The sequence below is a fragment of the Catharus ustulatus genome, chromosome 9 (assembly GCF_009819885.2).
Source record: "Catharus ustulatus isolate bCatUst1 chromosome 9, bCatUst1.pri.v2, whole genome shotgun sequence".
Classification (NCBI taxonomy): domain Eukaryota; kingdom Metazoa; phylum Chordata; class Aves; order Passeriformes; family Turdidae; genus Catharus; species Catharus ustulatus.
This window is the reverse complement of record NC_046229.1, coordinates 11,320,059-11,333,798: the sequence shown is the minus strand read 5'-3', so window position 1 is coordinate 11,333,798 and position 13,740 is coordinate 11,320,059. Positions and strand designations below refer to the sequence as shown.

At 43.2% G+C, this 13,740-nt stretch overlaps 1 protein-coding gene across 1 annotated transcript in view; it reads left to right on the top strand.

The window, feature by feature from the left end:
• The window catches only part of DMAP1 (DNA methyltransferase 1 associated protein 1), a 28,908-nt gene that overhangs the window by 5,577 nt on the left and 9,591 nt on the right, over nucleotides 1–13,740 (top strand). Inside the window, exons 5-8 of the mRNA XM_033066953.2 lie at nucleotides 2,603–2,761; nucleotides 3,903–4,070; nucleotides 5,003–5,188; nucleotides 8,021–8,092. Coding sequence (XP_032922844.1) covers nucleotides 2,603–2,761; nucleotides 3,903–4,070; nucleotides 5,003–5,188; nucleotides 8,021–8,092 — 585 coding nt within the window. The remainder of the gene's footprint in view (nucleotides 1–2,602; nucleotides 2,762–3,902; nucleotides 4,071–5,002; nucleotides 5,189–8,020; nucleotides 8,093–13,740) is intronic.

The window sequence follows — 13,740 nt, the reverse complement described above, 5'->3', positions numbered from 1 at the left end:
AGCAAAGCCCTCTTTCAGCCATTAACTATACTGGCTTTTTTGGCTACCATCAGTAAAGACTTAGCAAAGAGTATGAGAATGGGACAAATACATATTTTCCTACCTTCTGGTGGTCTTTGGCTTAAGGATTTCTTAATTTGAAATTTGTGTTTAATAATTCTTACTAGGTACATTCAGGGCAGAAAACTGCTTTGTGAGTAACCCATGCTGATGAGTTCTTCAGGTTAATTTTGTGTGGTGTGCAAAGGTGCTTTCTTCTGCTCATTTCAAACTGCTGCCTTGATCTTGTGTTCCATGATGTGGTAAATTGTCCTTGCTGTGTACTATGTTTTCTGTAATGTGACATGCCCTCCTGTGCACTCCTATGTTCTCAAATATCCTTGCTTTTGAAATGGGTGGACTAGGAGTGAGTGTTCCATTTACAAGAACATAGTGGAATTATATGGGCTGTTTTTCTCTACTTCCCTCATAATTTTTACTGTTTGGTTTGTCTTTTCACCTCTATTAGGCATTGTGCTGATGTTTTCACAGAGCTGTCTTGTGGCTGAGCAGTTTCAGCTAATTTAATACTGATAATTTTGTGAGTTTATAGTGTGAAATGTTGGACTGAGAGAGGTTTTCTGGGCCATTGAATCCTCCTCTTGGTTCTTTCAGGTCCTGCCACAATCTAGTCCCTTTCATAAACTGATCAAGTTCCTTTTGAAAAGCACTTGGCTTTTCCTGCCCCTGTGCTTCCTTGGGAAGCTCTTCTAGATTGTCTTTGCTCCATTTCATTTCCAGGTTAAATTTTCCATGTTAAATTGGCTTTTTTTTTTTGCAAGTCAATTTCTTTGTTCTTATTTCAGTTCTTTTTTTCCCGTGAGTATTCCTTTCATTTTGTCTAGCATACTTGAAGCCTGCAGTCAGATTCTCTTTCAGTCTTCCTTTGCTAGGCTGCATTCTCTTCCAGTCTGCTGTGGGAAGACAAGCTCACCACCCCCATTACTCATGCTCTTTGTACTTGTTTCCATTTCAGTGCATCTTTCCTGACCAGGGATCAGTAGGGGTGTAGTTGGTATTCCTGCTAGTATTCTTGTTGTGTAGTTGAAATACTGCCAGTTTCTGCTGGAAATCCCTCTCTGGGGGTCGTATTTGCCTTTTCATGATTATGTTGCATTTGAATGTATAGTCAGCCGGTGGTTGGCTCAAACTTTCCATCTCTTCCCACCTTCTGCTTTCTCAGTGATTCTCACCTGAGCAGCTGTGAGTGGGGGCTGAGGAAGTGTTTTGGAAATACTTTTGCTCTTGTTGCATTCTCTTGTCTGATGAGGCATCTCCCACCTTCCCTTCTATCCACTGCAGAGGGCCCTGCTGGCTCTTCTCGTGTGTGTGTGCTCCTCTAGGGATTATTTTGTTTCATGATATGCATGGGACATCCTTAGAGTGCTTGGTAAGATGGCTTTGCTCCTGGTGGAAGTGGTACTTGAAGGTTGAGGTTCAGTGCATCCCCAAGAGATCTGCTTCACCTTTGAGTTTCTGTGTCTAAATGATAGAGGAAGGGCACTAGACCTAAAGAAGCTGTTATTTGGAGGCTCAGAAATGCTGCTCTGAGCTGTTGAAGTTAATGAGGGTGACTTTTCTGGTGGCAGGACACAAAACCAGTGAGGTGTTGAAGCACATCTGCTGCTTGCACGCAGACAGTTTTCTTCTGAAGGCAGGACCTCCTCAGGCTGAGCAAAGTTTTGCTGTTTGAGGAAGTGAGGGGGAATAAGGGAGGAAAGCACAGGCTTATTTACACTTTCGCTTTACCACATGCTAGGATTTCCCCTAATACAGTAGGTATTTTTGCTATTTCTTTAGTACTCATGTGACACTTGTGTTCTGGATAGAGCCCTTGCAGAGCAGTTCCTGGCTGGGGACAGTAGTGTGGGCTTGGTCTTTTAGGCACCTGGGACACTGTGAGAGTTGGACTGTAATTTGGTTCTGTCATTCTGCTGGGGAAAAAATGTGTGGGGAAGGGAAGAACAAAGTTACTTGCCAAGTTTATGGCCTTCAGTTGTACAGTACACAGTCTTCAAGATCTTCATGATATTGTCTGCACCGAACATGAAAGAAATAGTTTGAGTATCAAAGCAGAAGGTGTGCTAAAGGCTGGGGATTACTGCTCCTTGCCTTTCCTGTTCTTCCTGTACAAGTGAGCATGTCCCAGCTGAAGTAAAGAGTTAATTGTCAGAGCACTTTGTGCCAAGTTATTGGTTTTGCTGTATGGGAGGAATGCAGGGAGGTTGGCTGAACCTTGGTTTCACTGTCATGTTAGCCTGAAATTTTGAAACCCATAGTCAGGATGTGGATTGCTGACCTCTGCCTGTGTCAACCATCTGAAATAGGTTTCAACCTCCTAGGCAGCAGTTCCTGGTAGGCTTCCCTGAGTGTCACATTATGGCCTTGGGATCACACATTGCTCCATATCAAGTCCTCTGCCTGCTCCTCATGTTTCCTGTCAGGACTCATTGCTCAGGGTCCTGACAGCCTCTCCTGTCAGTGCTATGCTCATGCTCTTGGCTCAGGTATCTTGGCAGTGAGGGGGACAGTGCTGCAGGAGAGTTTTCTCTTCTCTCCACAGACAGTGCAGGTTCCTGTCTACTCGGAGCAGGAGTACCAGATGTATCTCCACGACGATGCGTGGACCAAAGCTGAGACAGATCATCTCTTTGACCTGGCTCGGCGCTTTGATCTGCGCTTTGTGGTCATTCACGACCGCTATGATCACCAGCAGTTCAAGGTGAGTCCTGGGGGCCAAGTTGCTGCTAGCAACCTGCTGCTATGGCATGTGCAGGATTTTCTGCACTTGAAAGACCAAATTACCCTTTATATCAACTTAATTAGGGGAAAATAATGAATTATTGGCAGCGAGAAATATTGAATTTCCAGCACAAGGCGTTGCTGCTTGCTTTGTTTGTAATTAAATCCACTGTGGCTTGTTCTCATTCCCTGTTGTGTTTTATTAGAAAGTTAGAAGGTTTGCATCTGCCAGGAGAACAGGTTGTTGTTCCTTGAAGATAAGGCAACTGGGGAGTTTATTTGAGCAGGCTAGGTGTTTTGGATTTCAGTGTAGGCCCTTGGAGAAGGATTTGCCAATGAACCCTGGAGGCTGGGACTTCTCCCTGTTGCTGCACCTGACTTGTGGTCTGACATGGTGCAGGTTTCCATCATCTCTGCTGTGAAATGGACCATCAGCTGTCTGAAATTGCAACCCTGGAGTCATGATTGCTGATCTATACTGCTTCCATGTCCCCTGATGACATAGGGAATAATGTGACATCTACAAAACAGCTCTAAATGCTGTTTTTGTTATACTCTGAAATGCTCACATGAAGCGCCTGTAGCAAAGTAAAATAACAAGACTATGCCCAGCTGAGCAGCCCAAAGTCTTTTGTGCTTGGGTTAATGGAACACAGCTCAGACTTCATGAAATCATGGGCAATGAATTGATGCCGCTGATACCTTATTGGCTGTGGCTTGAATGACCATTGTCTGGAGCAACTCAGAGACCTGCACATTTGTTGCAGTTTCCTGCTCACAGGCTTTCTCCTCTCAACTCTCCTTGCATCCTTTTATCTTTACTGCTCGGGATGCTTCACTGCTGTATTGTCTCTAAATTCTCAGGACTGTTGGATCTTTTGGTTGGTTGTTTTTAAAGCAGTAGCTGTGAACCCATGGCAGTTAATTCATGCAGCTCACTGGGAAGCTCTTCCTTCCCTGTCATTCCCCTGGCACGTGCAGGGGCCCCTGCTGGTCTTCCTCCCAGGCACTGTGTCTTGTACTGTACATTACATCCTTCAGCTGGTGGTCCTTAGGTGGCTACTGCACAAGGTTTTGCTTAGTTCTTCCATAATGTTTTCTTCCTGTGATGTCTTCCACAGAAAAGGTCAGTGGAGGACCTGAAGGAACGGTATTACCACATTTGTGCCAAGCTGGCAAACATTCGTGCAGCTCCAGGCACAGACCTAAAAATCCCAGTCTTTGATGCTGGCCATGAGAGACGAAGGAAGGAACAGCTGGAAAGGCTTTACAATAGGACACCAGAGCAGGTAACTTGTGGAAGAGAACATCACTTCTCCAGAAGAGTGATAAATTGAATTAGTAGATGTATGATGCAGGCCACAGGGTGGGAAAGATAAAGAAGGGCTGGACAGGAGAAAAGCAACACCTGAGTACAGCTTTTGTCCCTTTCAGGAGTTTAAAAGGACAGTAATTGAGAAATCTGACTATCCAGGAGAAAGACCTACATGAGCAGAGTAGTGGTCTCTGGTAACTGCCAGGACCTTCTCAGGGACACTGACTGTGTTAGTCCTCTGATATGAGCAAATTCTCAATGTCCTTATGAGTACAGGAGCTTGTGGAGAGTTATTTATTTAAGAGAATTATTTATTTAAAAATCTTTCCAGAAAACATCAAAGACTAAATCTGCATGCTTAGTTCTTCTCTATGTTCAAGCTATGTAATGGTCCTACAGTTTAGAGATTAAGACAGTGTGTTCTCCATAGGTGGGGGGAGACCATCCTTTTCAGTGTGTTCCCTCCAAGGAAAGTTCATTTGTGACTTACACTGCTTCTTCCCCCTACTGACAGGTGTCAGTACTAGGCACAGCTGTTCTGAGTTCTATATGCTATATGAGTATGTTCTATATGCTATATGAGTATGTTTCACAACACTATGTTTGCAACTACAGCATATTTGGGCTTTTTAACCTTTTTGGTCTCTGGAAGATGGGATTAATAATTTATGGATTGTTGAAGGGTGCGTCATAAATGTTGTGATACAGTACCTGCCAGATTGTAGAGTGGCATTGCCATGGGTGCAGGGTAAGGCTATGGAGTGTAACTACAAGCCCAGGAAGTTAGGCAGGAGCATAAAATCATTCCCGGGCTGGCCCAGGGCAGAGCTGTTACCGGTAGATGGCCCCCTTGCCTTGCTAGCCCTCCTCTGCTCTCTGACTGCCCTGACGTGCTCTGGTCTGCAGGTGGCAGAAGAAGAGTACCTCATCCAGGAGCTCCGCAAAATTGAAACCAGGAAGAAAGAGAGAGAAAAGAGAACCCAAGACCTGCAGAAGCTCATCACAGCTGCTGACACCACCACTGAGCAGAGGCGTGCGGAGCGCAAGGCTCCCAAGAAGAAGCTACCACAGAAGAAGGAGACAGAGAAGCCTGTAAACATTTCACTCTCTTTTTTTCCCCTTTACCCTGTTCATGTTCTGTTTGGGTAATGTGTTTTCTGCAGCAGCCCTATGGGGATCAGGCCCTTTTTGGGCAGGAGGAGTAACTGCTGACTGCCTTCTAGTAGATGTTTTTTGGTTACATCTTTGGAGGGCAGATTGGTGTAAGGCAGCCACGGTCAGAATCCCCTAGTGTGCTCTTGGTCTCTTCCCCCATTTGAAAAATGCTGATTTAAGTCCTGTTTCTCTTTCCCTGCCTGAGAAAAGGGGTGAAATGTCAGCTATTCGTGCATCATGGCAAGGAGAAGCATCTCCCTGCTTCTTCCAAGTGTATTCTGTTATTGCTGTGTAGGGTTGGCCCACAAACCCATTGTCTTTCACCTGCCTTCTTTTTCTAGTTAAAGTTTTCCTTTCTTCCCCAGCTCCTGGATCTCAGCAGCATCTCCCCAAGCTCAGTACATGCCCTGATCCTCAACTGTGATCAGAGCAGCCCTGCTGTGGGACTCATATTCTGGGAGCTGTTGCTGTTTCTCCATGAGCTGAGCTGCAGTCTAAGGACCCCAGAACACAGATTTCAGTTCACATTTGATGCTACCTCAGTTTCCCTTTCTGGAAAGAGGAGGACAGCATAAACTGATCTAAATTCAACAGCTTCAGTAGGAAAGGGCTGTTAAAAAAATCTCAGATGTCTCCAGTGAGTCCCTGGGAATTCCTGTCCTCCACCTTGTGAACAGAGAGCACTTGTGCCATTTTTCTCCAAAAGATTATTTACAGAGCGGGGAGGGAAGCAGTGAATTCTAGACAGCTATTGCTTGAAGTCTGCCTAATGGCCACCACTTCCTCAAAACACTCTTTTGCTGTGTCGTGTCCCGTGTGTGTCCCTGCTGTGTGATGAGTATAATATCACTGGGCACCTTGTGCATTGAATTCCCTTAAGGGTTGTTCTGTGAAAGCTCAGCTGTGGCTGGCATCTCTCTGTTAAGAAAGCAGTTTGTCATTGGTGGTAATGAGAAAAAGAGAACTAGAGAATGGGGCTGGAAAGATGCTGAGGATGCCAGGGTGAGGGAGTCCACCCCTCAGTGGTGGCTGGAGCCTGTCTGGAGGCATGTAGTGCATAGGCACACCAGGGTGGGCAGAGAAGCAGTTTCTGTTGTTGCACTAGCATCATTTCAACCATGGCAGAGTCCATTAGGAGTCAATTACCAACTATAGCCAGGAAATGTTAAGAAAAAAATTGCATTTTAACTAAGAATTTGAATCGAGAGCTGCATCAGCATCATTTCAACAAAGGAAAATCATTTAGCAAAGAGTCAATTGAGGTTGAAGCGTTTACAGCATGTACAGGCAGTACAGGCACATGAGGCAAAAGAACCCATTTAATTGCTTATTGCCGAGGGAACAGTGCTGATTTCCCCACACTGCTTGTGTCAGGGTGTTCAGCAACAGGCTGGGGGCAGAGTTTGGGGAGTTTGGAAGCCAGCCTTCATTCAAAGGAAGCAGAGAGGATTGGTTTTTGATTGCAGCCTTGTTTGTCATTAATAATGCAAGCAGGGAGGCTATATCCTACCAAAGATCAAAGTGATCTCTGCAAGTTCGTTAGCCCTGTTGGTAGTTAGAGAATATTTTTTCCTTCATAGTCATGCTTAGGAATCTTTTCCTGGGTCCTCTGTTTATTGGACAGACAACAGATAACTGAAATAATCTTTAATGCCTGGCCATGCAGAGTGGTTTACAGGATGCCACCTCAACACCAAGATAACCTAGAGATAGCTGATAGGGATGTGAGAGTTATTGACAGGAAACTTGAAAAATTGAGTCACTGTCCTTCAGCATCTCTTATGATCTTGGGGTAGCCCTGACTGTCTCAGCCCTCTCTGAAAAAAAGAAAGAGCAAGCTGCAGAACCACTCTGCCAAGAAATCTGGGAGCAGCAAGGCAAATGCTGTCTCCAAAGAAACGAGGAGATTTGAGGTGACTTAGTTTTGCAAAAAGTGCAATTGTGCATGTGTTTTGCAGAGGTTGTGGCTATTCTTATCTTGAATCATAAGTATTGCTGACCCATTTAGGAGACCCCAAACCATTCAGTGCACAGATAGCCTGGTTTAATAGTTTAAAAGTCTGCTCACCTTTTGCTTTGCTCATCAGCATAGATTTGTAAGAGATTGCATTTATTTTTTTCCATTTTGTTGAAATATAACTATATGCTCTACTGTTAGTACCAGAAGCATTGGAAGTTTGCTGCATTTTAATGCTGTGCTTAAAATACAAAGTAAGAAAGAAAACTGTCTAATGAGTGGACAAATGGCAAAACATGCATGAACAGCAGGCCTCCCTGGGAGGGGGCAGTCCTTGCATCCTCATTAGTGGGCTCATGTCTGTACAGATCAGAGGTTTCTCAGCTCATTCCTTAGGGAGTTTACTGTCAAAAGGCAAGATTTAGGGAAGTCCTGGGCTGTTTTGATCAGTGAAATGGGTCAAATTTGGATAAGGATGATACTGTGCAAATATGTATGAATACAGGGTCAGGGTTTCTGTGTGGGTGGATGTAAGTGTCTGTACAGAGCAGTGCATTTAAACCAACTGACCAAAAATGTTTGAGCTTTCCAAAGATGCCTTGAACTGGAGTGTTTTTCTCAATGAATTGCTTGGGATTTTCCCACTGAATCCCATTGCCTGGGATTTTCCTCTTGCCTCGGGTCTGGCATGTGGCCGTGGCAGGTGGTTCTCTGTCATAGGAAATTGTGTTTCCCCTTCAGATAGTCTCTGTATGAAATCTTGTGTTTCTTGTGTTTCCTCCATCAACACATCCTGTTTCAATCTCTTTCAGGCTGTTCCTGAGACTGCTGGCATCAAGTTTCCTGACTTCAAATCTGCAGGTGTCACGCTGCGGAGCCAGAGGGTAGGAGGCTCTTGTCCTGTTCCCATGAGACCTCTGTTAATGTCTTTCACTTTGCCTGGCTCTCTCCTCATCCTTTTATAGCTAAAGAAAGTCAAGTTCTTGCCTCTAAAATAAGAAAGGAATTCCATAAATGTGGAGACTCAGAAACCTGGAATGCTGGCTCTTTGGAAGCCAACTCATTGCCTTGCAGAGGCACCTGAACTAGCTGGTGTCTGTCACTAGTGTGCCTGCTCTGTTGTTAGACACCTGGGACAGAACCAAATGGAGCTGTCTAGTCCAAACAGAGCTCACAGCCACAGCTAAAAGGGCTCCTTGGAGGGCTAGTGTGTTACTAGCTGAGAGGTTCTTTTGGAGTGGTTTGGGCTGGAAAGGACCTTAGAAATCATCTAGCTAAGATGATTAAGAGCTGGATGTTAAGGTTGTGTCTTGAGAAAAACGGAAACACATAAATATGTAGAATTTTTAGCTTTTCTATTTACGTTATCTTAGAAGATATTTTTTGGAAAAGCCCCTGTGTTCTATCTGTTGCAGAGATACTCCTGAGTAAAGAACTTTCTTCCTGTTTTTGTATTGCTTTCTTGTATCAGCAAGACTTGACACCTGCCTCTTAGCCACAGGTTTTGGGATATCAAGTAACTTAAACCTGCTTGGTCAACTGAATGTTTTCAGAGAAGGTTTGATAGCAAAATCCTGTATGCCCATACAAGTACTCAAGTACTTTTTGCTTTTTTCCTAAAAAAAAAAAAAAGAAAAAAATAGAAAAAAAGAAAGATTTTAAATTGCTTTATTATAGCAAAGTTGGATAAGTATGTTCCTTGCCTGGCATCCTCACTTGGCCTAGTAAATTTAAAAGACTGTTTTTATGGAATGTTCTTTTGATATCAGAATGGTTTCATATCTTGCTGGCTGTTGATAGAGATGTGGTTGGGGTAATGCTGCTTTGATGTACTGGTGCATGTGTGTTAGAGGTGGGATGCCTCAGCAGGGTCACTGCTGGGGGCCCTTTCAGTGTACCAGTGCTACCATCTGCAGGATACCTGTTTGAGTGAGGGGCTGCAGCCTTGAGGAAATCCCAGTGCAGAGACAAGCAAGACTGCAGTACAAGTGTTGAGATTTATTGAGACGTGGCAGATGTGTTCTCTGGCACTAAGATAAATAGAGTAATTTATGGAGATTGATTTGGATTTTGAAAACTAATAAGTAATGGTTGATCTTTTCTATTTTTTTTACCCCCTCTGGAAGAGAAGCTGAGCAATAATGTATCAGTGATGGAACCATCTGGCAAAGCCAGCAGCTTTTTTGTGTGCCAAACAGGCAATTCAAATCCCAACCTTCATGGAAATGGGTGCTACATGCTTTTATCTGTTCCCTTTAATGCTCACAAAATGCAGTGCTAAGGTGAGGCAGGGCAGTCTGATTCAGCAACTTTTAACCTGCCATATCCAAGCTCCTGGAGTGCCCTACAACAACTTTCTGTGTTTTTCTTGAAATTTTTAAGGCGATAAATGTTCTTCTTAGAATTACCAGTGGTTTGTGAATTAAAAAGATTGTTCATCACTGATCTAGGTGAAAAAACAACAACTTGATGTTTGAAAATGTGAAACCTACCTCTAACCCAGGAAAATGAATAATTTGTGGCTTCTAGCCAGTCACCTGGCTTCCTTACCCAAGCCTTCCCTGTTCTTGAAATGGGAGCTCTTAGACTCACTTGCTTCACAGATGCATGTTGGGGAGAATTAATTACATGAGGTCAGGACAGGCCTTTTGAACTGGTAGGAGGTGCTGAAGTGCCAAATGTTGTGGAGTTGACAGTCCATGCTAATCCAAATTATTTTACTTGTGGGCTTTATATGGCAAACCCTCTGAACTCCAGTGATGTGGAATTGATCAGGGTGGAGGCTAACTAGGATTAAGTGAGGAATTGGAATGAAGTGCTGGAAATTCATGCTCTGGTAACATCCAGCATAAGATGTTTTGTCCTTAGCACATTGAAAAATTATTTCTAAAAGCTTGCGCTGTCCTGCAGTAAGTTCTTTTGCCTGAAGACCTAAAGAGTTCCTCACCTAAAGGCTTCTGTTGTCCTCCTTTATTTTATACTTTTCTACTGTGCTTTATGCCTTTGTGGTTAGGTGAAGTTGGATTTTGCAGTGAGATCAGGGCTCAACCTCTGTCATGTGTGAAAAATGTACCATATCATCCGCAGGATAATAGCACTTGCTCTTTGATTAGAGATTTTTTTTTCTGAGGATTTACAATTAGTCTGAAATCTGAGTTAAAATTAATTTATAGAAATGAGTCCTTGAAGAAAAAGTTAGGAATCCATATTCAACTTAATTTGTTCCCAGTAGTTTTTATGACAATAGCCATGGCTCTTCGAATTCCCCCTGTCGTTAAAGCTTACACGATCTTATGGACAGGCTGAATTTGAAGACTGTTTTTTTTTTTCTCCTGTGAGGATTAATGGTCACTTACAGCCATTATTCTTCATAACTGAAAGTTTCTCCTTCAGCAGACGCTGAAGAGTAATCTTCTGCAGTGACTTAGACAAGCTGCCTTCTATCAGACTGGCCTCAGTCTCCCATTGTTCTCCATGGGACTGTGGCCACAGGCAAAGGAGGCCACAGCCCCTGTGCCCTTGCTCTGCATGGGATTTCCCTCTGCCTCCTGACAGCACAGACTGCAAGTTTCTCTAAGGCAGTGGGAAGCTGGGCATTATGAAAAGCTTCCTCTTAATTCAAGGCAGTGTTTTGCCTTGGTGCCACTGAGAACAGGAGGCTGTAGCAGATGTTTGGGAAGGGGTGAGCCTTCCAAGAGTTTCTTTAAAAGAATTGTAGACCTTTGCATTTGATGTTAGTAAAACGGTGTTATGAAAATAACATCAGAAGTGTGTTATTAATCCTAAGCATTACTTCTGGAAAATTTCCTGTTATACCAGCTCTGCTCAGTTGAGAGGTCAGATGGCCAAAGAGCCAGTGGAAAAGAGATGTGTAGGGAATTTGAACAGGGAAGGGTGAAGAAAAGACTAAAGGGAAAGCAGGGTGCTATGAGGAAGGAATGCTTGGCTGTGGATCTGCTTGAAGGAAAGGAAAACAGGAGCTGTTGAACTTGGATCTTTCCCAGGATCCAGACAAACCAACAGTAACCACATGTTTGTGATCTGGGCATGATGTTGCTTCTGTAGGGCAGAACTGAATTTGTTTCGATTTCACCACAGTGTTTCTGTACCATGTTATGTTCAGCTTTCTTTTAAGTATAACTTTTGTCTTTGATTTTGTTGTGTTTGGAGCACTTGACTTTGGCATACTTAACATCTCTGCAGTGTGCTTTAAATTGTTCTATCTCAGCCCTGTCTGTGGATTTTAACTTACAGTTTTGGTAATGCTGTTGAATTGTTGCAGCAGTGCTTTTAAGAAGGAAGGTGATGCATGGAAAAGGGTGGATGTTTGTACCCACTCCTGCATGGTGAGGTCTGTGTCCTTGCTTTGTTGTCATGGGTTTGGAAGCAAAGGAGCTGGGAGAGAGTTGATTGAGTGGTGTCTCATCTGGAAACAAAACCAAGCCCTGTGCTGAAAAGATGTTTGTAGAATTCTCAGTCTGCAGAAAGGACTGAGGGATGCTCCAGCTTAGTCATTCCAAACTGGCCTCCTCCCCTCAGAAAAGGCTTCCAGCCAGCAGCCTGACTCCATCTGCTTAACTGGGATCTTGTAGACAATTTGCAGTTTAACAAATTAAAAAAGAAGTAAAGGAAGGAAAATTACAAGTAGAGCTTTAATACCTATTGATTAAAATATTCACACTCACCAGCTTTTAAATATTTAGTAGACTTCTGAGCACTTTTTTAGCACTGATTAATGACTGAGAATTTACTGTGGTTGTGTGGGGAAAGCATGTGTGTGAGTCCTTCAATTTTTTTTTCTTGGAGTGAGAGCTAAGTGCTTCCTGCAAGTCCAAGGTGAACGATATTTCTAGAGGAAGATGGGGCTGTATGTATGTGTTTAGACATTTTATTCTTTATATTTAATCTGACCAATAATTAAATGGCCAAGTATGCTGGTTGTTTACCCTGCACTGGAGGCTGCTGACTCTGTTCCTTCCCTATCATTAATGCAAACCCAGACCTCATAGGCAGTGAACATGTGACACATCTGTCTGTCCTCCTGTGATCAATATCATCCCTTCAGAGGTTCAGCTTTTGGAAGCAGTTCCATAAAATACTAGTTATTCTTATTTGGATTTGATAAATTTAATTACTTGAAGCAATTAATTATTTATTTGCTTTGTATTGATTGGACTCCAAGGCGTTCTGACATCAATCTCATGGAGATCAACACACCCTTATTAGGTGGGGAAAGTTTATGTTTCCAGGTCTGAGCATCCCATGGATTAGTTAGCTGAGATGTGCTTGTTGCTTCTGCTAGCAATTTTTCATTAGTCAAGTTGTATGTTTTGCACTCTGCAAGAGAGTGTCTGGGAGTAATTTCCACGGGGAGTCTGACAGAGGTGTAGAAGGGAAGTAGTTCTCTCATTTCTGTGAATAAAACTTATGAAGAAATGACACAGGCTGGATCGAATTCATGTTGTGGCATTGCCATCTATTTGTTGTATTACATGCCCTTTAATTAGGGCCAAGAGAGTGCTGGTGCATTTCCTAATCAAACTCTTGTCAGTAGAGAATGAAATAAGATGAAAATATTGGTGTATTTATTTTTAAAGAGAACTGCAAAGGATACAAAATTGTGTATGAACTAGAGAGGGTGAATCAAACACGTCTTTTCCCCCATTCTTAATTTTAGCTAAACCAAAAGGCACTTAATGTTAAATTGCTGAAAGAAAATGTATCCATCACCTTTTTTTTGTGGAGGTCATTGATGTGGGAGAGCATCTGGACCAAAGCCTTAGTAGGTTCTCAGTTATGAGAGCACTCTAGGTATGGGAGTAGGATCACTCTGGGTGCAGGAATGGGATCTTTAAAATAAATTGCAGTTCTGGAAAGGACACTCCATGTTGCTACTTCTGTTGAATCAGTTCCAGATAGTGTCCATGCAGTATGAGGCCTCAGGGACTTTTGTCAGCCCTGGATTTGAGAAGCTTTTACTACCTTTGTGTGCCCATAGTGACACAGTCTCAGGTGTCATTCATCAGCCAGTTTTATTGTGTGTAACATGTGCAGAGCTCCAGATATATCACTTTTTTCTTTCATTAGTGTAACCAATATAATGATTGGACTGTAATTAGTCACGGTGGTTGTTTGTATTTGTGTAAGTGGAGATTCAGTTAAATTATTTAAGAGAAAAACAACATCAATTCAAGACTAGATGCATGTGTTGCTATACCGTGTCTGATCTGAAAGTTTACATTACATTCTTGTACTCTGGTAGGATGTCCTTGGAGTTCCCCCTCCTGTGGCCTGTCTTAGGGCCCCCCCTGCATCACAGCACACACTGCTGTGCCCTTGATTTGTTTCTGACAGATGCAGCTCGGAGGCTGCAGACATTCCTGTTTTCTGCAACCACCTCTACAGGTCTCAGCTTGGTCTCCATGCCTGTAGTGAGAGGTAGGGGTAGGACAATCTGGGAATCTGCAGATCTGCTTAAAGCAAACTACCGTAGTGTCATTCTGGTAATGTGATTTTAGCATAAAATAGCCAC